This window comes from Thamnophis sirtalis, unplaced genomic scaffold (genome assembly GCF_051295495.1).
Source record: "Thamnophis sirtalis isolate CommonGarterSnake01/CBP01778 unplaced genomic scaffold, rThaSir2_p1.2 scaffold_2, whole genome shotgun sequence".
Classification (NCBI taxonomy): Eukaryota; Metazoa; Chordata; class Lepidosauria; order Squamata; family Natricidae; genus Thamnophis; species Thamnophis sirtalis.
This window is the reverse complement of record NW_028261382.1, coordinates 35,956,685-35,982,210: the sequence shown is the minus strand read 5'-3', so window position 1 is coordinate 35,982,210 and position 25,526 is coordinate 35,956,685. Positions and strand designations below refer to the sequence as shown.

The 25,526-nt window shown below is 47.6% G+C and overlaps 1 protein-coding gene across 1 annotated transcript in view; it reads right to left on the bottom strand.

The window, feature by feature from the left end:
- The window catches only part of CACNA1B (calcium voltage-gated channel subunit alpha1 B), a 180,012-nt gene that overhangs the window by 84,850 nt on the left and 69,636 nt on the right, over positions 1-25,526 (bottom strand). The window contains exons 11-15 of the mRNA XM_087707623.1: positions 15,653-15,756; positions 10,178-10,293; positions 8,473-8,529; positions 6,153-6,242; positions 3,137-3,346 (exon numbers count right to left, since the gene is read on the bottom strand). Of these exons, the coding sequence (XP_087563749.1) occupies positions 3,137-3,346; positions 6,153-6,242; positions 8,473-8,529; positions 10,178-10,293; positions 15,653-15,756 (577 nt within the window). The remainder of the gene's footprint in view (positions 1-3,136; positions 3,347-6,152; positions 6,243-8,472; positions 8,530-10,177; positions 10,294-15,652; positions 15,757-25,526) is intronic.

The following is a 25,526-nucleotide window of genomic DNA, read 5'->3' as shown; positions in this document are numbered from 1 at the left end:
AGCAGGAGACCCTACACCATTCAGTCCAGTCTCTTCTTGAAAGCCTCCAGGGATGAAGCTCCCACAACTTCTGAAGGCAACTTCTGTTCCATAGGTTGATTGGTCTTCCTGTTAGGAAATTCCTCCTTATTTCCAGGTTGAATCTCTCCTGGTTCAGTTTCCATCCATTATTCCTTGTCTGGCCTTCAGGTGCCTTGGAAAACAGCTTGACTCCCCCTCCTCTCTGTGTCAGCCCCTCAAATATTGGAAGACTGCTCTCCTGTCTCCCCTGGTCCTTCTCTTCACTAGACTAGCCATGCCTGGTTCCTATAACCATTCATCCTATGTTTTAGTCTCCAGGCTTTTGATCATCTTAGATAGATTCAAATTAACAGAGTGGGAAGGGACCTTGTAGGTCTTCTAGTCCAGTTGTCAAATGGGACAAAACAACTGTCTTGCTTTGGGGGGGGGTTGGACTAGATGACCTCCAAGGTCTCTTCCAATTCGGATAATCTGTCTCTGTATTGGTGAAGGAGCACATATGTGGATGTTTTTTTTAAAATACAGCATTGTTTACAGGACTACAGGATTGGATTGGATTGGATTGGATTGGATTGGAAAATTTATTTATAGGCTGCCCTTTTCCCTGAGGGGACTCAGGGCGGCTTACAACTCATGGGGTAAGGGGATACAACAGTGAGACATAAAACAATACATAATTAAAAATAGAACACAACATTCATCATTCGGGTGGGGACGGATTACAATCTAGCCCCAGGCCTGACGGGATAGCCAGATTTTAAGGGCTGTGCGGAAGGTCTGGAGGGTGGTGAGGGTACGGATCTCCACGGGGAGATCGTTCCAAAGGGTCGGAGCTACTACAGAGAAGGCTCTCCTCCGCGTAGTCGCCAGTCGACACTGACTGGCAGATGGAATTCGGAGGAGGCCTAATCTATGTGATCTAATTGGTCGCGAGGAGGTGATTGGCAGGAGGCGGTCTCTCAAGGATTCTTGTCCCTGACCAAAAAATCTCTCAAATAAATATCAGATAAGGGAAGGGGCCTTGGAGGTCATCTAGTCCAACCCCGCCCCCCCCCTGCTCAAGCAGAAGACCCTCTACCATTCCAGGCAAATGGTTATCCAATCTCTTCTTGAACACCTCCAGTGACGGACCTCTCACAACTTCTGGAGGCAAGTAGTTCCACTGATGAATTATTCTCACAGTCAGGAAATTTCTCCTCAGTTCTAGCTTGCTTCTCTCCTGGATTAGTTTCCATCCTTCCATTACCTTCCTTGTAATCTACTTCCAGGCTGTTTGATTGACCGGCTTTAGAAGATGCTTTGTGCTTTTTTTTCCCTACAAGTGTTTGCTCGGCGTGTTTTTAAGTCACCAGTCCTCAGTTTTCTGGCTTGTTCAGCCATCCTCTTCAGCCGATGCACCTGTCAGCTATTCACAATATGTCTGCTTTTCCTAAGCTTCCACGCTGTTGAAATATCTGCTTTTATCCCATTTTTTTTGTGCGATTAAAATGGGCTCTGCCTTTTCTTTCTTTTTCTCCTTCGCTCTGTGTTGCCTGTATAATTTTTCACTCAATTGGTAATTAACAAGAACATTCTTTCTGACACCAGCTGGGAGATGAATCTCTGTTCATAAAGTTCTCTACTTTTGGGGAGGAAAATTAAAAAAAGAAAGAAAGAAAGAAAGAACACTTTTCTACCGAAATCATTTTCTGGCGAAGTGAGCTCTCGTTCCCTCGGTTGCTGCTATTTTATTTTACTTTTCAAAAAATAAAAAAATACAGAAGAAGAAGAAGAGGGGAGGGATGAAAGACAAATGCTCTTTTTTCAGCCACTTAGCCCCAACTTAGGTGGAGGAAAAGTTTTAAATCAGAAAAAAATGTATATCCAGCTCTCTGTACTCCGGTCGCCATTATTATATTCCTTTGTCGAAAAAAGAACAAAGAACTTGCAAACCTCAGAATATTTTTTTTTTTAAACCCAGCCTCTGATTTCACTCTAAATCATCTCCCAAAAAGAGGTCATGCTTACTTTTTGCTTGTTAAGCTTCAAATGTCTTGGGTAACATGGAAATTCTTTTTTCCATTTTGCTCACTGTGTGGAGAAATACCTAAGGGTATTTACTCAGTGCTTGCAAGCATCCAGTCACGGTGATGGAGGGGGGGGGGGGGCATTGCAAAATGGCTGAGCATTTTGGAGTGTCCAGATAGGGTGCAATCTGATATGAGGCTTTTCCAAAAGACCACTGGCATTTCTTGAGGGGGGGGGTGTTCAGGAGTAAAATCCAGGAGGTTCTGACAGGTTCTGGAGAACCGGTAGTGGAAATTTTGAGTAGTTCAGAGAACCGGCAAATGCCACCTCTGGCTGGCCCTGCCCCTTCTATTCTCTGCCTCCTGAGTTCCAACTGATTGGGAGGGAATGGGGATTTTGCAGTATCCTTCCCCTGGAGTGGGTGGGAATGGAGATTTTGCAGTATCCTTCCCCTGGAGTGGGGAGGGAATGGAGATTTTGCAGTATCCTTCTCCTGGAGTGGGGAGGGAATGGAGATTTTGCAGTATCCTTTCCCTGGAGTGGGGTGGGAATGGAGATTTTGCAGTATCCTTCCCCTGGAGTGGGGAGGAAATGGGGATTTTGCAGTATCCTTCCCCTGGAGGAGGGAGGGAATTGGGATTTTGCAGTATCCTTCCCCTGGAGTGGGGAGGGAATGGGGATTTTGCAGTATCCTTCCCCTAGAGTGGGGAGGGAATGGGGATTTTGCAGTATCCTTCCCCTGGAGGAGGGAGGGAATTGGGATTTTGCAGTATCCTTCCCCTGGAGTGGGGAGGGAATGGGGATTTTGCAGTATCCTTTCCCTGCCATGCCCACCAAGCCACGCGCACAGAACCGGTAGTAGAAAAAATTGAATTTCACCACTGGGTTTTTTCCTTGAAAACCTTTCGCTTCTCATCCCCCAAAACCTCTTCAGTTCAGTTCTTGGAGGAGAAATGAAATGTTTCCAAGGAGAGGAAAAAACCCAAGAAAGTCTAGTTGACTTTTGGAAAAGCACCTTCAAGGCTACCAGGACCTGGATGATGGAGAATCTCCAACCTGTTGTGTTCCCAACCCTGAAGTAGAGTTGACAGAAGAAGACCTTACTTACAAAGGGTGGTGGTGAGACCTTCGGGTTGATCGTAATGCACGATGGCCACGCACATCGTGTTGAGAGCCACCACACAGAGGACAATCCAGTAGAAGCTCTGGGCCTTCACCATGCGCCGAATGAAAAAGCGGAACATCTTCTCTTTCCGACGGAAGTAGGAGGAGCTTTCGTTCTTGCCACTCTTCAGGCTGGCCCGGGCAAATGGAGACCCTGCGGTCATAGAAGAAAGTATCAATCTGAGAGGGGGAAGGGGACCCCCAAGAATCAAAGATATCCCAGCCGCCATTCGTCACGCGAGAGGTCACGGCCCACACCAGGAGGGGCCAAATTGTATCCCAACCACAGCTGCTCCTTTGATTGTCCTCCTGAAACTGTTAGTCAATAGTTTTAAACTAGGGCATACAAAACCTTTGCCAGACCAATCCTCGAATACAGCTCATCTGCCTGGAATCCACACTGTATATCGGACATTAATACAATTGAGCGGGTCCAGAGGTATTTCACGGTATTTCACACTGGGAACAGGCTCCAGCTGTTCTTCCGCCTCACTTTCCCCTATTTTTTATTTTTGTTTTATCTTTCTATTTGTAAGCTGCCCGGAGTCCTACGGGATTGGGCGGCATATAAGTTTATTAAATTACGAATTAATTATGATGTCTGACTCTGAAGGCAGCTGATAACTGGCATATGGCTCTGGCCCCCTCTCTGCCTCCGACACACAGCCCTCCTCAGAGCCTTCCCCAGACTCCAGGACCCCAGGCCCATCTTCCTCCCCAACCTCCTCACTGTCCGAATCTGGTGGGCCACAACAGAGATTCATGTGGCTAACAGAAGAGGAAACCACCCTGTTTTTGTTTGTCCATGAAAGATTTCACTTTTGTAAATTGGCTCAATTCTAATGAAGAACAGTAATGGAAATAATAGCAGGAGTCACAATTATAATGTGTCTGGTTCGTTTGCTTAGCATAAGCACATGGCCCACTGCAGCCTTTATGATGCTTCGGTGTGCATTTTTCTCCTACATTTGAAGCTCATTATATCGCCCTCCCGATCTTTTCTTTAATCAAGCAAATTCTATCTGCTGCTACCACATGTTGCTTTGGAAAGTGATTACCAGGTTCTTTGCAGAACAATTTAAGGGAATTAGAAAACAACTCATAAAAAACCGTAACCATTGGCCAGAGGTCCCTGTCGGTCAGCACTTTTGGGGTGGGGGTGGGGGTGGCCGTCGGTAATTATACAGTAAATTTCCTACAAGCTGTCATCAGCGTGTCAAGAAATTATCCATATTAAAACGCTATAAAGCCGACACCTTCGGCTGTTGAGATCATACCGTTTCTGAGAAGCGGAAGGAAGCGCACGCATGAGGAAATTCTACAGCCGAGGATGGAATCCAGATGAAGGGAAGTTCTTCCAACGGGAAAGGTTATGTTTGAATTTGACGTAAGACCAAATCTGAGTCACATTTCTAAGCTCTACGGATGTGGAGCAGAGATTCATGGGCTCCCATGATAAAGGTTTCCCTGTCCAGTCCTTGTTCTGACCCAGCTCCCCAAACACGGCATACCCTCTGAAGTGAACTTTATTTAAGATTCCTTTATTAGGAGTGCCAGCAGTCCCGGCAAAAAGTTTCTCTCTCACCGCAAGCTAACAAGTCTGTCCGGCGGGGAGATGAATAGTTATCTGTCACACCTATTCATCTCCGCCCCCTGCCTTTGATCCCGAGAGCTAGGGTGGGGCTTAGCTAGCAGTAGTGGCTCTTCCGTTCCAAAGACCAGCCCACGGATTTCCACTGCTCTCCTCTCCTCTGTCTTCTGGGCCTCTGTGTGTCAGGCTCTGGATCCAACTGTTCTTCCTCTTCCTCATTCAGCCACCTCCAGACCTGGTGACTGTTGACTCTCCATCTGAGGGCTGATGGACAACCCAGGTCCGCCTCTGTCTCTCTCTCTTTCTCTGCCAGCTCCGTTCCCTCTTCCCCCTTGAATTGTTTCCTGCAAAAAAAAACCTCCCCGTTCGCTCCTCTTTTGTATCCTATGGGAGGGGCCAATCACCTCCAAGGTGTGGCTTTACTCCCAAGTAAAGACCCTGCTTCCTTGGTTGTTCTTGTCTCCTGGCAGCTCTGCACATGCGAACACTGGGAACAGGCTCCAGCTGTTTCTCTGCCTCGCTGCTGTCTAACTCCCTCTCTGCCGCTGACGCAGAGCCCTCATCCAAGCCTTCCCAACCTCCTCACTGTCCGACTCTGCTGCCAGTTCCGCTGGCTGCCTGCAGGCCACAACAGGTTGGGACCTTTCCAAATGCATTCAGTGACATCACTCCGGTAAGCAACTAAGTCCCACAACACTGTTAAACTATCTAGTAAGGTTGTATTATATTCTTCTTCTTATCTTTCCTACTACTTATTCCTTACCTTCTTTTGACTGTAACTTTGTGGCTTGTATCTTATGATCTATATCGATTGTTTTTATTTATTATCCTATTATGATTAATGTTAATTGCTTATTGAGTGCCGCATATTTGTCACTGGATGTTCTATCTTGTGATTTATGAGGATTATATTTTATGATTATGATCATGGGCTACCAATTGTTTGCTGGTATGTACCCTGAGAGCTTCAGTCCACATTGCTTCAGCCCGGTCTACCCAGTACGAAGAGGAAACATGCCAGCAGTTGGGGGAGTGGTATCAAGCTGGCCACGCCCACTCAGTCAGCCAGGCCCAGTGAGTGGCGTCAAGCTGGCCATACCCACTAAGTCAGCCACATCAGAGGTGGTATTCAACTAGTTCTGACTGGTTCTGGTCCATGGCAGACAAGAAATACCCAAACAGATGAACTCACAGCCAGTGCCAGCTGCATTTTTCTTAGCACCCTCCCCAAAGTGGCATCCTGTAACTAAACACAGGCAACCCCTGGGGCAGAGTTGACAATGTGCTTGGCTCATTTATGACCCGGAACCTTTGGCTTTGGAACAGAGGCTGCCTCCCGAAGCAGGAGAATGTCCCTCATTAGACTTACCCACGGAGCAAACATCGGTGAAGTGATCTTCTCCTTCTTCAGCGTGAATTAGATCGTTTTTGCTTTTCTTGATTGTCGCTCTTTTCAGCACTAGATACCAAAAGGGTACAGAAAAGGGGAGAAATCTTCTCTATATAAAATACCACTCATGTATCATTACAAAATCTCCAGGACCGTAAAGCCTACAAACTTGAAATTTGGCACGTATGTTCCTCTTGGCTTCTAGGTGCTCGTTTGGAAAGGAATTTTCCAAATGACCACCAGATCATTAGTATTGCTTATATTATTATTAACACGCTCTGATGCTAAGGAGTTAGACATTCTACTCCCTCTCCCCACCTGAAAAGAACTCTGTTCCAACTGCCACTTGGGTGTGGATGTGGCTAGCGCGTGACTCATCCAGCCTGCGGGCTGGGAGTTCAGACGTTCTACTCCCTCTCCCCACCTGAAGGGAACTCTGTTCCAACTGCCACTTGGGTGTGGATGTGGCCAGCGCGTGACTCATCTGGCCTGCAGGCTGGGATAAGGTAGGAGAGGCCTCTATGGGGCCAGCCTGAGGGATAGAAGGGGATAGGATACGGAGGCTTTTGTGGGGCAAGCCTGAGGGAGAGAAGGGGAGAGAAGAGGCCGATCATAACTACTCATTAATTTTCAAGCTGTAAGTGTCGATTTATCAAGCCCGATCACATAGTTTCGTAGCGGAGCACGAGTATCCAGCTAGTAGGCAATAAACAACTGGGCTATTAGCTTTCAATAGAGGCTCAAACTTCTTCAACTCTCCAAAGCTTTGAGAAATAAATTGCTTTTCATCTGAAGGATGGCTTCGAAGCAGCCCCAGACCAACCACTGGAGAGCCTATCAACCCCTTGACAGTTCCTTTCTCCATCCTTTCCTGGCAAGCGCCATTATTTATTTAGCCTTCCAGCTAAGCACAGCTACCTCCCACCGTCTTTGAACATTTTCAAAGCCATCAAAACAGGGACCGATGGATGGATGTTTGGGCGGCTGCAAATCAGAACCGCGTCTCCCCCCCCCCTGGTATCGTGGCCCGACATTAGAATCAAGCAAAGAAGGGGGTTGGAAGTTTCCCTCTTGTGCTATTCAAATCAAATCTCTTTCCAATGGACTAAGGTGGCTGCTACATGATTTCCTGTGGCTTGAACGTGATTTGACATAATGTTCCCAAAACAACTCTGCGCATCGAGAAAGCTATCCCAGTCTCAATTCTCAAGTGTTTTGCGCCTCCAATTCTCGCGGACCAATTATTTAGCAAACGAGGAGGGGCCCTTTAAAAAAAAAACATCCCAAAATCGCTAGTGTCGTACATCAATGTTCCCACTTCGAATAAAACTAGATTAGATGTCAACCTTAAGGCTGCAATAAACAGCATGATGATAACAAAGATCATTGAGTGACTTTGGGGGAAAGTCATTTTCTCTTTCAGCACAACTTATCTCTATGGAAGTTTGTTGTCATGGGGGAAAAGGAGCGTTAATAGCCACTGGTTTGAGCTCCTGAAACCAAAGGCAGGCTTTCAAATCTGACAAATCAACAAAATGAAGGATCCTTGGTGCTCTCTGAATTTGCTTGTTGTCTTGCAGATGTTTCGTTGCCCAACTAGGTAACATCATCTGTGCGAGAAGGGAGTAGAAATTGTGGAGAGGAGGAGGAGGAGGAGGAGGAGGAGGAGGAGGAGGAATGGAGAACGACTATGGCGTCCTTGGTGCTCTCTGAGTTTGCTTGTTTTCTCGCAGAGGTTTCATTACCCAACTAGATAACATCATCAGTGCTAGAAGGGAGTGAGGGATTGTGGGGTGGAAGAGAAGGAGGACTGCAGGGTGCTTGGTACTCAATGAGCTTGCTTGTATTCTGGCAGACGTTTCATTACCCAACTAGATAACATCATCAATGCTAGTAAGGAGCGGGGTTTTACTCTCTGTTTATATTTGCCCTCTTGTGTGTGGGTGTAATATTGAAGGAAACACTTGCAGGAAAACCACCAAGTTAAGAGAGCACCAAGGACCCTTCATTTCAACCATGAGCTACAAATATTCTCCTTTCAATCAACAAAATATTGAATCAATCTGGGTGGACTCTGATTCTATAAGTGAAAGGCAGTTTCTGAGCTGTCCGTGGTGCTGAAATATATATATTCTCTCTCTCTCTCTCTCTCTCTCTCTCTCTCTCTCTCTCTCTCTCTCTCTCTCTCTCTCTCCCATTCTTGCTTCTAAGCCTCTGTTTTTATTATCTACCCCGACTTTTGTATTAAAAGCTATAGAGTCAGCATATGAGGAGAGAAACGCATAGCTAGGAGACTCACCATCCAAAGGGGATTTCTCTTCAGCATTCTTGTCTTCTTCTGCTAACATCACCTCCTCTGAAAACACAGAAAGAACAATGCTTAGCCTTCTACCACTTGGGGACATGGGAGAGATACGCAATGCCTCTAACCGCTTTATAATCAATGATGGGGCTGCTTTAGAGAAAAGTCTTCCAACGGTGTTGCTTGGCAGATCTCAGGTTTCTAGAACCTATTTATTTTTAAATATTCTGAGATTTACCAAATAGAACCGGGAGGGAGGGAGGGAGGGAGGGAGGCAGGCAGGCAGGCAGGCAGGCAGGCAGGCAGGCAGGAAGGAAGGAAGGAAGGAAGGAAGGAAGGAAGGAAGGAAGGAAGGAAGGAAGGAAGGAAAAATATGGGAATGACGGAGGGAAGGAAAATATGGGAGTGAGGGAGTGAGAGAGGAAGGAAGGGAGGAAAGAAGGAAGGAAGGAAAATATGGGAATGAGGGAGGGAAGGAAAATATGGGAATGAAGGAGCGAGAGAGGGAGGAAGGGAAATATGGGAATGAAGGAGGGAGGAAAGGAAGTTAGGAAGGAAGGAAAAATATGGAAATGAGGGCGAGAGAGAGGAAGGGAGGAAAAATATGGGAGGGAGGGAGGGAGGGAAGGAAGTTAGGAAGGAAGGAAGGAAGGAAGGAAGGAAGGAAGGAAGGAAGGAAGGAAGGAAGGAAGGAAGAAAAAATAAGGGAATGAGGGAGGGAAGGGGATTTTTTTTAAAAAAAATCCATCAGTTAAAAATAGCATTACTTTAACTGTTGTTAAGGTGGAGATTGGAGTAATATATATATAGTAAAGCTATATATATATTGGAGTAATATATATATAGTAAAGCTGTATTATATTATTCTTCCCTTCTTTTGACTGTAACTTTGTGGCTTGTATCTTATGATCTATATCGATTGTTTTTATTTATTATCTTATTATGATTAATGTTGATTGCTTATTGAGTGCCGTATGATTGTCACTGGATGTTCTATCTTGTGATTTATGAGGATTATATTTTATGATTATGATCATGGTCTATCACTTGTTGCTGGTATGTAGCCTGAGAGCTTCAGTCCACATTGCTTCAGCCCGGTCTACCCAGTACGAAGAGGAAACATGCCAGCAATTGGGGGAGTGGTATCAAGCTGGCCACGCCCACTCAGTCAGCCAGGCCCACTCAGTCAGCCAGGCCCAGTGAGTGGCGTCAAGCTGGCCATACCCACTAAGTCAGTCACATCAGAGGTGGTATTCAACTAGTTCGGACTGGTTCTGGAGAACTGGTAGCAGAAATTTTGAGTAGTTCAGAGAATCGGCAAATTGGCTGGCCCTGTCCTCCTAATCTTCTTTTGTTGCCCTGCACCGGAGAACAGAGCTAGACAGCAGGTTAGAGGGGAGGGAATGCGGATTTTGCAGTATTGTTGGCCTGCCATGCCCATAAAGCCATGCCATGACCACAGAAACAGTAGTGAAAAAATTTGAATCCCACCACTGAGCCACACCCACTCAGTCGGCCAACCACAGACCTGCTACGGCCCTCAATGAAATTGAGTTTGACACCCCTACTCTAAGCTCTTTAAGTTTCCAATTCCTGGTCACCCTTGTTCTCCTTTTCTAAACCGGTTCCAATTTATATAAATTCTTCTTCAAGGGGGATACCCAGAACTTGGGAATTCCCCGCCCCCCGTCCCCCATCTTACCTGCTTTAAAGATCCACTCCAGGTAGCCGTTCAGTTCTCTCTCAATCTGCTGCTGTCTCCGGAGTTTCAAAAAAGCTCGGCGGTTTTCAACTCTCTCTCGTTCTTTGGCAAACTCCCTGCGGAGAAGAAACCAGATAAACGAGTGCAACCTTCATAACCAGCCACTCACTTAACAACCGTGGCAAGGAAGGTCGTAACCGTGAGGCAGAACTCACTTGTCAAATGTCTCGCTTAGCACCACGAATTTGGTTGCAAGTTGAGCACTACCTACACAGGACTTTTTTCTCAGTCCATGCTCTGGTGCTGAATGGTGCAGCCATCAAGTGATGATGTTCTGACCTAGGCTTCCCAAAATCCCGAAGCAGACTCCTTGTCCCAACAAAACTCCTTTTTTTTATTACGCTAATGTGAATTCCTCTCATCATATCCAGCAAAGTCTTGGCAAACAGTCTTTTCAAGGGTGAATTTACAACCACAGACCTTATCAGGCTTGGAGAGCTGCCAGGCCGATATCTAATGGCTGTACAAGAAAATACTTGGCAAGGAGTCTCTGAGTGTCATGAACTCTTCACACTTACTAAGTGAACTAATGGTCTCCTGCAAACTCCACTCCCCTTTTGCTCCCCTTTATTCCCTATGGGAGGGGCCATTCACCATCCACCTGTGCCTTTACTCCCGAGTTGGCCCTTGTTCCTTAAATGTTCCCTTCTCCTGGCAGTTCTGCGCATGTGCACATCTGGAACAGGCTCCAGCTCTTCTTCTGCCCCACTTATCTCTGACTCCAAAGGCAGTTGATAACTATTGGATGGCTCTTGCCCCCTCTCTGCCTCCGACACAGAGCCCTCATCAGAGCCTTCCCCAGACTCCAGGACTGGCCCATCTTCCTCCCCAGCCTCCTCGCTGTCTGCCAGCGGGCCACTCTCCTCCCGAGTTGCTGGGTCAGCCTGCGCTGTTCTCGCCTTCTCTCCACTCTCCATGCTCTTGGATCAGGAGGGGGTGGTCCTTGCTCATCGCCTGAGCTCTGTTTCTCATGCTCACTGCTCAGCCTCTCTTGGTCATCCTTCCCCCCACTTCCTCCCTGCCTACAAGCCATCCCAATCCTAAAAGGCCCTGGCCTGACTCGGCCTGCTCCTCCTTATATTTCTCCCAAGACAACGAAGGTGCCCCCTCGATCTCCATCGGCTCCAATTCTGGCTCTCTTCCTCCACATATTCAGGCTCCGACAGGGGCATGACACTATGCCAATGTCATGCCAGAAATCCGGCTTGCTCCAAATCTCATTCTTTCTTCTTTTTCTTTCTTTTTCTCCCCCACAGCTGCTCCCAAAGGGGCAGAAGGTTGAACTGAAATGAATTCTCCAGGTGTGTGTGTGTGTGTGGGATACTAAAATAGGCCAGGGGAGATAGATGGATTGTGCCAGATGCTAACTATGGAACCTATTGTTGCGGCGCACACACACACACAAACAAACACACACACACAAAATGATACCCAGGAGGAAGACAGAGTCTGAACATGTAGCAATATAATTAAAGGAGAACCCTGTGGCTTCCCAATGCTACTAAACCACGATCTTTGAAGAACAAAGAAAATGATTAAAGGCCTGGAAACTAAAACATATGAAGAACAGTTGCAGGAATTGGGGTATGGCCAATCTGGAGAAAAGAAGGATTAGGGGTGATGTGGTAGCACTATTCCAATATTTGAGGGGCTGCCACAAAGAAGAGGGAGGGGCAATTTATTTTCCAAAGCACCAGAAGGCAGGACGAGAAACAATGGCTGGAAACTAATCAAGGAGAGAAGCAACCTGGAATTAAGGAGAAACTTCCTAACAGGGAGGACAATTAACCAGTGCTCCCAACAATCTGGGTCCTCATTTTACCGACCTTGGAAGGATGGGAGGCAAAGTCAACTTTAAACCGGTCAGGATTGAACTGCTGGCAGTTGGCAGAATTAGCCTGCAATACTGCATTCTAAACACTGAGAGGGAAGGGAGGAAGAAAGGAAGGAAGGAGGAGAAAGGGAGGGAGAAAAAGAAGGAAGGAAGAAGAAAAGGGAGGGAAAGAAAGAAGGAAAGGAGGGAGGGAAGCAAGCAATAGCAATAGGATTTAAGACTTATATCCCACTTCATAGTGCTTTGCAGCCTTCTCTAAGCAGTTTACAGAGTCTGCATCTTGCCTTCCAACAGTCTGGGTCCTCATTTTACCGACCGCAGAATGATGGAAGGCCAAGTCAACCTTGAGTCGGTCAGGATCAAACCCTGGCTCCAGGATCTCCTTAAGTCTCAGTCCCTTAGTCCCCAGTCTCCTTAAGTCTCAGTCCCCTGCCTTGTGAAAAGGGGCAGGGCACTCTCCTCCCGAGTTGCTGGGTCAGCCTGCGCTGTTCTCGCCTTCTCTCCACTCTCCATGCTCTTGGATCAGGAGCGGGTGGTCCTTGCTCATCGCCTGACCTCTGTCTCTCATGCTCACTGCTTAGCATCTCTTGGTCATCCTTTCCCCCTTCCTCCCTGCCTACAAGCCATCCCAATCCTAAAAGGCCCTGGACTGACTCGGCCTGCTCCTCCTCATATTTCTCCCAAGTCAACGAAGGTGCCCCCTCGAGTCAGCAGAATTATCCTGCAATCCTGCATGCTAACCACTGCGCTGCCATGGCTCCTACAGTTAAAACCTACTCTTCCAGAAAGCCGTCCGCTAGACCCATATTGTCTACACGGAGGAGGCATCAACTTCCTAGCCTTTGAAGCTGTATTATCTCCCATTGTGAAGATGCTAAGAATCAAAACTGGGACATCATGCATGCAAATCAAGTACTATGCCTACTGAACTACCGCTGATCTGGTAAAATCTGGGTCACCAGGAGCGGCTTTACGTGAAGGAAACTGTGTGGCCCATCCAGGCTACTAAGGTTGATAGCGACCGATAGAACATCTGTAAGGTTTTTCTCAAAAGTGCTTTTTTTTAAGGCAACTGGAGTGTTTTTAATTGGAGGAGGAGGAGGAGGAGGAGAGGAGGAGGAGGAGGAGGAGGAGGGGAGGAGGAGGATGAGTGGGGGGGGAGAGGGAAGAAGAAGGAGGAGCAGGAGGAGGAGAAGAGGAGCTGGAGGAGGAGTGGGGGGAAGAGGGAAGGAGGAGGAGGAGAAGGAAGGAGGAGGAGTAAGAATGAAGGAAGAGGAGGGGAAGAAGAAGAAGAAGAAGAAGAAGAAGAAGAAGAAGAAGAAGAAGAAGAAGAAGAAGAAGAAGAAAGGAGGAGGAAGAGGAGGAGGAGGAGGAGGAGGAGGAGGAAGAAGAAGAAGAAGAAGAAGAAGAAGAAGAAGAAAAGGGTTTGCTTTATCCCATTCTATTCAATTTTGCAGCTCCAGATAGTCCTCGACTCACAACTTCAATTGAGCCCCCCTCAACCTCACACATCTGCGTGCATCTCCTGCATTTGCCACCCCCATGCAGGCACAAAAATCAGCTGGCCGGCGGGAGGCGCACGTACACGTGCGGTAGAGCTGAGCTGGGGTGACAGCACGCGTGCCCGCAGACAGAGCCCTGCGTGCCACTGGTTCACCATCCCGGGACCTAGCATCATGTTCTTCTTGACCGAAACACAATAAGGAGAGAAGCGCTTGGCCAAGGAGAATAGGAGGAAGATTTTCCTAAGGAAGACTTCTTGAAGCTCCGCAGGCTGACCTCCTTCCCCTGGGTGCAAAACAAGGCAAACCAACCCCAGCCACTCGCTCCAACATCCCTTCCCTCTAAAAAGCCTCGCTTCCTACTGCAGTGCCTGCATTATTCATCGAGGCCCAGAGGAGCTGAGGGGCGGAGGACAAGAATTCTTCGGCAACTCAAGAGCAAGGCTCGAGAATCTAGATTACCCCAAGGTAGACAATCAGAGCGATCCAGAATGTAGAAAGAGATCACAGAGGCAGGGAAGAAACGAGCCGTTCTTGACTCCATCTGTCTTCAGTAGAAGTGGAGAGAGGGAGGGCACATGGTTTTGTGTACACACATACACACACACACACACACACACACACACACACTCAACTACGATTAGTCTGATCTTGGCTGGAAAACAGACACCTGATCAAAACGGCCATTAGGATCAGGGCTTCTAACCATGCACAGCCTTGGCAGGGGTGGGATTCAAACATTTTAGCAACCAGTTCTCTCTTCTGGGTGGGTGTGGCCATGCTGGGCGTGGCCTACTCGGACTCCTGCACCATGGGGAGGGGGAAGTTTTTTTGCCCTCCCCAGGCTCCGGGGGGCTCTCCGGAGGCTGGAAACAGACCCGTTTTTGGATTTCCGAGAGCCGAGGTGGTGCAGTGGTTAGGGTGCAGTACTGCAGGCCACCTCAGCTGACTGTTATCTGCAGTTCAGCGGTTCTAATCTCACCGGCTCAAGGTTGACTCAGCCTTCCATCCTTCCGAAATGAGGTGGGTGAAATGAGGACCCGGATTGTTGTTGGGGGCAATTATGCTGATTCTGTAAACCGCTTAGAGAGGGCTGAAAGCCCTATGAAGCAGTATATAAGTCTAACTGCTATTGCCATTGCTATTTCCAGAGCTTCCAGGAGCCCCGTTTTTCTGTGCGGGCGCTGCACTTGCCTGGCATCCAAAACAGGCTGCGTGGAGATTCCTGGGAGGATAGGGCAGGAGGGGGTCAGACAGTTCTTGCAACTACCGGTTCAGCAAACCAGATGTAAAATTAGCATCCGGTCCGCCCGAAGCGGTATGAACCGGCCGGATCCCTCCCCTGAACCTTGGGCGTGGTAATCTTCTTTCGGTTTCCTCTTTTTGCAGCTGCAGGGATGTTGGCTACTCCGTCCCAGCTGGTAGTGGGGATTAAGATGAAGGAAGGAATTCTATAGGTATGTGAACTGTCCCGTTGGATTATAGCACTGGAAGGAGCCATTGAGGTCTTCTAGTCTGTCCCCTAATAATAATAATAATGTACTAATAATGTTACCTAGTTGGGTCTGCAAGAAAAGCACCAAGCTCAGAGAGCACCAAGGACCTCGCAGTCCTCAGCGGCCTCTTCCTCCTCTCCCCAAACCCTACTGCCTTCTAGTGCTGATGATGTACCCTAGTTGGGTCATGAAACATCTGCAAGGAAACCAACAAACTCAGAGAGCACCAAAGACCCTACAGCCCTCCTCCTCCTCGTCATCTTCTCCTCCTCTCTGCAAACCCCACTCCCTTCTAACACTGATGATGTTACCTAGTTGGGTCATGAAACATCTGCAAGGAAACCAACAAACTCAGAGAGCACCAAAGACCCCACAGCCCTCCTCCTCCAAACCCAACTCCCTTCTAGCCCTGATGATGTTACCTACTTGGCTTATGAAATGTCTGCAAGAAAACCGCCAAGGACCCCACGGATCAGCCCCGAGCTACGAATATTCTCCCCTGTCCTATCTTCTCTCTGGGATGGGAACTGACCCACCAAACTCACAACTGCAGGGTAGAAGAGAAAGAGAAGGGGGTCCTTACCCTGATAAGACACCAAGGACCAGGTTGAGCATGAAGAAGGAGCCGATGATGATGAGGGGGATGAAGTAAAGCCAATTCCACATGTTCCCTGCAGCATCGTTGGTCTGGGAAAGAGAGAGAGAGAGGTGTGAGCGGACACCGAAAACACATCACCAACATAGCCAGAGACATTATGCAGGTAGTCCTCGACTTACGACCACAATTGACCCGACCTTGGTAAAGTTAATTTTACTCCATTTTGCGACTTTTCTTGCCACTGTGCTTCAGTGAATCACTGCACTCGTTCTGTTATTCACACAGTTGTTAAGTGAATCTGGCTACCTTTTGTTATGTCAAAGCACCTGGTGTGCCTAAATATGGGAGGGAGCATACTGGGAAGCAAAGCACCAGGTGCTTTGACATAACGCTTAATCATTTCCTTGGCTCAGCTGATAAGGAGAGGAGAGCTTGTGGCTTAGAGGCTAATACAATTGCCTAACATGTAAAAACAGCCCAGGTTTGAATCCCAGTAAGGGTATGGCTAGCTGATGAGAGCTAAATAGCTTGAAATAGATCTATACTAGTCTCCTTTTATTTATTTATCAGCACAAATGCAATACACAAACACAAAACATAGTAATATGTTCATATATACAAAAGAATAGAAAAAAGAACTGAACTAGAACAGAAGGGTAATGTGTAAAAATGTGAAATAATGAGAATGAGATGTAATAACTATGAGTAATAAGATCATGTTTATTTATATTGAAATATATGATACCCAAGTAACACACCAGGGGTGAAATGCAGCAGGTTCTAGAGAAGTGGTAGCGGAAATTCTGAATAGTTTGGAGAACTGGCAAATGCCACCTCTGGCTGGCCCCAGAGTGGGGAGAGAATGGGGATTTGGCAATATTCTTCCCCTGCAGCGAGGAGGGAATGGGGATTTTGCAGTATCCTTCCCCTGGAGTGGGGAGGGAATGGGGATTTTGCAGTATCCTTCCCCTGGAGTGGGGAGGGAATGGGGATTTTGCAGTATCCTTCCCCTGGAGTGGGGAGGGAATGGAGATTTTGCAGTATCCTTCCCCTGGAGTGGGGAGGGAATGGAGATTTTGCAGTATCCTTCCCCTGGAGTGGGAATGGGGATTTTGCAGTATCCTTCTCCTGGAGTGGGGAGAGAATAGGGATTTTGCAATATCCTTCCCCTGAAGTGGAGAGGGAATGTGGATTTTGCAGTATTCTTCCTGTGGAGTGGGGAGGGAATGGAGATTTTGCAGTATCCTTCCCCTGGAGTGGGGAGAGAATAGGGATTTTGCAATATCCTTCCTGTAGAGTGGGGAAAGAATGGATATTTTGCAGTATCCTTCCCCTGCCACGCCCACCAAGCCACGCCCACAGAACCAGTAGTAAAATAATAATAATAATTTCACCATTAATTAAACACCATTCATGCATTGATCTCTATCTCTATCTCTATCTCTATCTCTATCTATCTATCTATCTATCTATCTATCTATCTATCTATCTATCTATCTATCTATCTATCTATCTATCTACACACACACACTCACACTAAAAATAAAAAATCTTGGGAGGAAATGAGAACGTACAATACTGAGTAAGAAGAAGAATATTGCAATTTGCTCCTGTGCAAATAGTAACATCCCCGATTCCACGTTTTAGCAAGTTTTTTTTTCTGCCTGAATACTTTCTGGCCAGTCAACCAAGGCTGTATTGAAGGCACTGAAATCCATTTACTCCCTTCCCCCTGTTGCCCCCACCCCCATTAGGGAGAAAATGCCATTCTTGTGGAAAATTTCCGAGTTCTTATTAACGTTTGACTAATTCCTTCCCTTCTCCCCATCCATTTAACGTTTCAGTCCTCAAAAAGACTTATTCACTCCTGCAAACCAAAGTCAGAGGAACAGACCGGGTGGAAGGGGGGGGGCGGAGAGGGACGGCCCCTGAAGGCAGCAATTAAGCGTGCAGACAACTGGAGGGTAACATGTAGCCTTCCAGATGTTGGTGAATTTCTTCGTCTCTCCCGGCTGAGCGATGCCGAACATCTGGAGACTCGCCGGTTGATTAAGTAGATCAAAAATTAAAGGCAGAACATGAAGTGATGGATGGAAACTAATTAAGGAGAGAGCGAACTTAGAACTAGGGAGGAATGACTATCCTATCCTATTTTCTGTTCTGTTCTATCCTATCCTATTTTCTGTTCTGTTTTATCCTATCCTGTTCTATTTTCTGTTCTGTTCTGTTCCAATTCTATTCTCTATTCCTATTCCTATTTCCTTCTCTTCTTTTCTCTTCTCTTCTTCTCTCTCCTCTCCTCTCCTATTCAAAAATTAAAGACAGGACAAGAAGCAATGGATGGAAACTAATCAAGAAGACCACCAACCTAGAACTAGGGAGGAATTACCTGACTATTCTATTCTATTTTTTCTATTCTATTCTTTCTATTCTATTTTAGAATAGATTCTATTTTATTCTTTCTATGGTATTCTATTCTATTCTACATTCCCTGTTCTATCCTATCCTAACCTAACCTATCCTATCCTATTTTCTGTTCTGTTCTATTCTACCCTACTCTATTTTCTATTCTATTCTATTTTACATTCTGCTTGGAAGCTGGGAGAGAGAAGAAACTTATTGTTGCCCAATAAGGAATAGAATATGGAATAGAGAATAGCGTATGGAATGGAATAGAATAGAATAGGACAGGAATAGGATTGTGCCATCGTGATTTCAGGACTAAATTGTCCCAACCTCCTTGAGAACAAAGTGCCTTTTTCTCTTGCAAAATAAATAGATTGATTTAATAAAGAAAAGAATGGTATGAATATGTGTGAGAATGTGCACATGTTGCAACTATCTATGTATTTTTAGAAAAGAACAACAGGGCTTTGCATAGAAATAGCTTGATCCAAGTCTCCTTCTCCCTGCTTTTGATTCCCAGCTGCGCAGGGAGGATATTAAATTTTATTTTATTTTTTGTCTCTCCCTACCAGATCAGAATCTGCACGCATTTTCATGCACGCTGAAGAATCCTGGAGACTACTGAGTCAGGGAATAAAAATGTTGTTGCACCCCAGTCGCAAAGGGGATGCCAAGGACATTAGAAACCAGCAGGCCACCGCTTAATCCCCTCATTTATAGGGTAAGATGGAAGCTGAAGTCTTAATACAGAAGGACAGAGTTGGAAGGGTCCTTGTAGGTCATCTAGTCCAACCCCCCCCCCGCCCAAGCAGGAGACCACCATTTCTGATAGATGGCAGTCCAGTCTCTTCTTGAAAGCTTCCAGGGATGAAGATCCCACAACTTCCGAAGGCAACTTCTGTTCCATGGGTTGATGGTTCTCACTGTCAGGAAATTTCTCCTTATTTCCAGATTGAATCTCTCAGTTTCCATCCATTCTTCCTCATCTGACCTTGAGGTGCTTTGGAAAATAGCTTGACCCTCTCCTCTCCATGGAAGTCTCTCCAATATTGGAAGATGGCTATCAGAGAAGAGCAACCAGGATGATTAGGGGACTGGAGACTAAAACAGGCTGGGCTTCTCTCCACCAAAGCCCAGCTTAGTTTAGCTTCTGAAAACTTACATATTATATAAGAGAACACCACCAGGCCCAACACTGTATCTTTGCTTTCCCTTCCATCTGAATAATTCACTCAAAGACCGAGTAATTTCAGCAGAAATCTCAGGAGGCAGAGGGAGAGAGGGAGGATGGGAAAGAGGAGAGAGAGAGAGAGAGAGAGAGAGAGAGAGAGAGAAGAGGAAGGGGGAGAGAGGAAGAGAAGAGAGGAAGGGGGCAGAGAGGAGGAGGGAGATGAAAGAAAGAGAGAAGGAGGTACAGAGGAGGGAGGGAGAGAGGAGGGGAAGGGAGAGAGAGAGAAAGAGAGAGAGAAGGAGGGAGGGGAGAGAAAGAGAGAAGGAAATAGAGAGAGGAGGGAGGGATGGGAGAGAGGAAGAGAGGAGAGGGGGGGAGAGGAGAGCAAGGAAAAGAGGAGAGAGGAAGAGAGACAGAAGGAGGGAGAGGAGAGGGGTGAGAAAGAGAGAGAAGGTGATAGAGGAGGGAGGGAGAGAAGGGGGAGCGAGAGAGGAAGAGAGGAGAGAGAAGGAGATAGAGAGCGAAGGGAGGGAGGGAAGGAGAGAGAGAGAGAGGAAATGAAAAGAGGAAGGGGAAGAGAGGAAGAGAAGAGAGGAAGTGGGCAGAGAAGAGGAGGGAGAGGAAAGAAAGAGAGAAGGAGGTACAGAGGAGGGAGGGAGAGAGGAGGGGAAGGGAGAGAGAGAGAGAGGAAGAGAGAGAGAAGGAGGGAGGGGAGAGGGGAGAGAAAGAGATAGAGAGAGGAGGGAGGAGGGAGGAGGGGGGAGAGGAAGAGAGGAGAGAGAGGGGGGAGAGGGGAGAGAGGAAGAGAGGAGAGAGGAAGAGAGAGAGAAGGAGGGAGAGGAGAGGGGAGAGAAAGAGAGAGAAGGAGATAGAGGAGGGAGGGAGAGAGGGGGAGTGTGAGAGAGGAAGAGAGGAGAGAGAAGGAGATAGAGAGCGGAGGGAGGGAAGGGGAGAGAGAGAGAGAGAGAGAGAGACGGGAGTGGGAGTAAACACAGCCTATTTGTCTTTCCAGCAGGCAGGCAGCGTGTTTAACCATTAGTCACCTTGCTCTGATTAGGGGTAATTTAAAAGTATAATCTTATTTAAAAGGGGAACTTTCCCAACCCGGGAGAACCCAGCCCTCCTCCTCCTCCTCCTGCTGCTGCTGCTTCCGAGCCAGGTTCACGAGAGCTTCTTTCGCAGGTTCCTTTCCCACTTCTGCTAATTAGCCAAGCTATTTTACGCTCTTTTGTTTAGCCTCGTTTCGCCCCTCTGCAACTGCTGTGAATGAATGGAGCTGGCCAGGGCAACAAGCAACAAGATCCTCTTGATTGGGATATTTCCCGTCTTTTTACACACATAGACACACACACACAGCTCGTCTGCCTGGAATCCACACCGTATATCGGGCATTAATCCGATCGAGCGAGTCCAGAGGTATTTCACGAGAAGAGTCTTCCGCTCCTCTGCTCACAATAGGATCCCTTACGCCACCAGGCTCGAAATTTTGGGCTTGGACAATCTGGAACTACGCCGATTAAGGTCTGACCTAAGCGTAGTACACAAAATTGTCTACTACAACGTCCTACCTGTCAACATCTACTTCAGCTTCAACCGCAATGATACACGGGCAACGATAAATACAAACTCAAAGTAAACCGCTCCAAACTCGATTGCAGAAGATACGACTTCAGCCACAGAGTGGTCAACGCCTGGAATGCTCTACCCGACTCCATTGTTGCTTCCTCAAATCTCCCACAGCTTCAACCTCAAACTGTCCACCATGGACCTCACGCCATTCCTAAGAGGTCGGTAAAGGGGGCATGAATAAGGGCACCAGCGTGCCTTCCGTCCAGTGGTGGGTTTCAAAATTGTTCGAACCTACTCTGTGGGTGTGGCCTCCTTTGTGGGAGTGGCTGCCGCCCATGTGACTGGATGGGAATGGCTTGCCGCCCATGTGACCGGATATGAAGATGCCGACGACACGTTTCAGAACCACCTTAAATTGCCTCACACACAGCACTGGCATGCATGAGAATAGGATGTAAACTTGTTTTTTTTAAGGCAATCTTTGGTTTGCATTAAAACAACTTCAACACACGCAATGTTCTGATTGCACCACAAACGCAGTAGTCATCCTTACCTTTCACAGAGGCACTGAGTTTTATAAATAGGAGCATGATAATGTAGAATAATCACATCCAAGGACCAGTGGTGGGTTTCAAAAAATTTTGGAACCTCTTCTGTAGGTGTGGCCTGCTTTCCGGGTCCACTGGTGGAACCTCTTCTAACCAGTTTGGTAGATTTGACGAACCGGTTCTGTCGAATAGGTGTGAACTGGTAGGAACCCACCTCTGCTTCCGTCCCTGTCCTACTGTCCCCATTTATTTGTACTCATTTCCCTTGTTCGTCTCCTTGTTTATACTTATACCTGTCACCTCGTACATGTGTGACAAAATGAAAGAAAGAACAAATAGACAGGAAGGTTTGCCCAGCATTTATGATAGATGTTCCCACTTGCCAGACCAACCGTATATATCCAACAATGTTGGAATCTAGTTTTGAGATCTCTGAGAAACAAAACCAACAACAACAACAACGATGACAAAACAACAATAACAACAACAACAAGGAATTATGGAATTCCCCGTTTCAATGCCATGTCCCTGCCTACCCTTCCCTGTCCTACTGTCCCCATTTATTCGAACTCATTTCCTGTGTTCATCTCCATGTTTATCCTTATCCTTATACCTGTTACCAGTGGTGGGATTCAGCCGGTTCGCACCTATTCGGGAGAACCGGTTGGTGACTTTCTAAGTAGTTCAGAGAACCAGTTGTTGGAAGAAATATCTTTTTGTTTTTTTTCCAACTTTACAGGGCTAATCCTGTAAGGAAGGCAGGAAGGAAACATTCTGGTGCTGTTTCTAGCCTAATCTTTATTGACCTGCTTACAGAAACTGCCTCTCCGGTTAACCTTATTACATTGTAACAGCTAAGGCGAAGCGCCCGTTGACCTGAGTAACCTTGAGTTGGCCACGCCCACCCAGTCACATGACCACTGAGCCCCACCTACCCAGATGGTCATTAGGGCAGAGAACCGGTTGTTAAGTTATATGAATCCCACACTCCCTGTTACCCTGTCCATGTTGATGAGCCAAGGTGGCGCAGTGGTTAAATGCAGCACTGCAGGCTACTGCTAGATCAGCAGGTCAGCGGTTCAAATCTCACCGGCTCAGGGTTGACTCAGCCTTCCATCCTTCTGAGGTGGGTAAAATGAGGACCCAGATTGTTGGGGCAATATGCTGACTCTCTGTAAACCGCTTAGAGAGGCTGAAAGGCTATGAAGCGGTATATAAGTCTACTGCTATTGCTATTGCTATGTTCGACCGACGAAATAAATAAAACTAAAATAAAATGCCTGGGGCCCAGCTACTCCTGCCCCCATGGAAGGCAAAGCAGCTGAGGGCCTCCGACGTACCTTTGAATACGGTGAAAAGAAAAGAAAAGAGGAAGAAAAGAAAAGAAAAGGGAACAGCTGCCACACGGGGCTTACGAGATCTCATCATCTTTCCTCCAGGCAGCGGGAAAACATAATAATAGATGGCTGGGCTGGATCCCATCCAGAATAACCACATTATCCAGCGGCGTCCTTCTCGTAAATGGATCCGAGGAAACGCTACAGGCAAGGAAGGAGGCCAGCAAAACGTCCGCCGGCTGTTGCGCCGCGTCGCATCGCATCGGTACAATACTATAAATATAAAAAATCTATCAATGGCTTCCAGAGGGGAAAGGGAGGAGGGCTGCCAATCGGGAAGGTGCCACGGCGCAGACGGCAGCATGGAAGGGCTCCACCGGGCTCCGAACTGCTGCCAAAAAAAAAAAAAGGTTTCTAGAAGTTCGCAAACGCCGCGTTGAGTCCAGGGTTTATTGCTTCGTCAGCGATGTGTCCGTCCCTGGGAGCGGGTTGAGAATGTCATGCTCTTTGGAAGGGGATGTTTGTAACGCGGGGTTAACGGCGAGGGTCCTTGGTGCTCTCTCTGGGCTTGGCGGTTTTCTGGTGGATGTTTCGCGACCCAACTAGGTAACATCATCAGTGTTGGGAAGGGAATGCTAGAATCTCGCTGCCTTCTAGCACTGATATGTTACCCAATCGGATCATGAAACGTCTGCAAGAAAACCACCAAGCTCAGAGAGCACCAGACCCCACAGGCATCGTCCTCCTCCTTTTCCACCACCCCACTCCCTTCTACCACTGATGATGTTACCTAGTTGGGTCATGAAAAGTCTGTAAGAAAACCATCAAGCTCAAAGAGCACCAAGGACCCCACAGCCATCCTCCTCCTCCTCCTCCTCCTCCTCCTCCTCCTCCTCCTCCTCCTCCTCCTCCTCTCTCCTCTCTTTCCTCCACTTCACAAACCCCACTCCCTCCTAACACTGATGATATTACCTAGTTGGGTCATGAAACGTCTGTAAGAAAACCATCAAGCTCAAAGAGCACCAAGGACCCCACAGCCATCCTCCTCCTCCTCCTCCTCCTCCTCCTCCTCCTCCTCCTCCTCTCCTCCTCCTCCTCCTCCTCTCTTTCCTCCACTCCACACACCCCACTCCCTTCTACCACCGATGATGTTACCTAGTTGGGTCATGAAGTCTGCAAGAAAACCATCATGCTTAGAGAGAACCAAGGACCCCATAATAGTCCTCCTTCCTCCTCCTCCTCCTCCTCCTCCTCCTCCTCCTCCTCCTCCACCACCACCACCACCACCACCACCACCACCACACTCCACACATCCCACTCCCTCCTAACACTGATGATGTTATCTAGTTGGGTCATGAAATATCTGTAAGAAAACCATCAAGCTCAAAGAGCACCAAGGACCCACACCCATCCTCCTCCTCCTCCTCCTCCTCCTCCTCCTCCTCCTCTCTTTCCTCCACTTCACAAACCCCACTCCCTCCTAACACTGATGATGTTACCTAGTTGGGTCATGAAACATCTGTAAGAAAACCATCACGCTTAGAGAGAACCAAGGACCCCATAGTAGTCCTTCTCCCTCCTCCTCCTCCTCCTCCTCCTCCTCCTCCTCCTCCTCCTCCTCCTCTCCTCCTCCTCCTCCTCCACCACCACCACCACCACCACCACCACCACCCTCCAACCACCCCACTCCCTCCTAACACCGATGATGTTACCTAGTTTTGGTCATGAAACATCTGTTAGAAAACCATCACGCTTCATCACGCCTCCTCCTTTTCCTCTCCCCCCTCCATACTCCACACACCCTTCTACCACTCATGGTGTTACCTAGTTGGGTCATGAAACATCTGGAGGAAAACAACCAAGCTCAGAGAGCGCCCACAGCATTGCCCTTTCAAATGAGCTGTCAACTTCAACCCTTCGAAAATTCTCTCCTTGGACCCTCCCCACCCATCCCTTCCCCAAGCCACCACAAAAGCTGCAAAAAAATATACTTCTGTTTTTAGAACAGGAGGCCAACAGCTGCAGAGCCCTCGCCCTGACCCAATCATCGTAAGAGGATGGCCACTTGTTCCCTTCTGTCGCTGTCCTCTTTGAAAGCCGTTTCCTCTTGGATTCCATGAGAGCCAACGCAAAAAGAGGGTCCCCCCCCCTATTGTGCCGTTCACCCCTCATTATCTGCATCCCCAAATTGGCTTGGGCAATTATGGGGCCTCTTCTCCCTTGCTCCTCCCCTAGCCTTTAATTTTAATAATGGTGTTTTGATGAGCGAACCGTGGCTGGCAACATCTCCCCATACTTTGGCAAGTGTCATTCTCTCAGGAAAGAATCCAAGTGTCTTGGCTCGGCTTTTTCAGGGTGGACCTTCAGTTCCATTTCCAAGGAAGCTCTTGGGGAGGAAGGCAAGAAAACATCCATTCCTGGTCCATGAAGATTCACAACCAGCACCTCTTCTTTTAACAACCCCATCATCCCTTGCAGGGTGGAATCTGGGCAACTGAATGGAGTTAGCCGAGTGTTTCAATGGCCAGATGCCTTTCCTGTCACCAGAGCGGAGTTTTGTTCGGCAGATATTTATTCTCATCGTGCCCAGAGAGAGAAATATCTGCTTGTACCGAGGATCGAACTCACAGCCTCCTGATTGTGGGGCGAGGGCGCCACCTCTAGGCCACCGCACCGCTCTCCTGGCCAGCTAGTTCAACCGTAGCATTTGTGTCATGCTGGTGAACAGGGAGGGCTTCCTGTATCAACCATCTATAAAATTGAAGTAGACAGTAGCTGGCTCAACAGTAGTGCTTCCTGGGAGAGGGATCTAGGTGTCCTGGTGGACC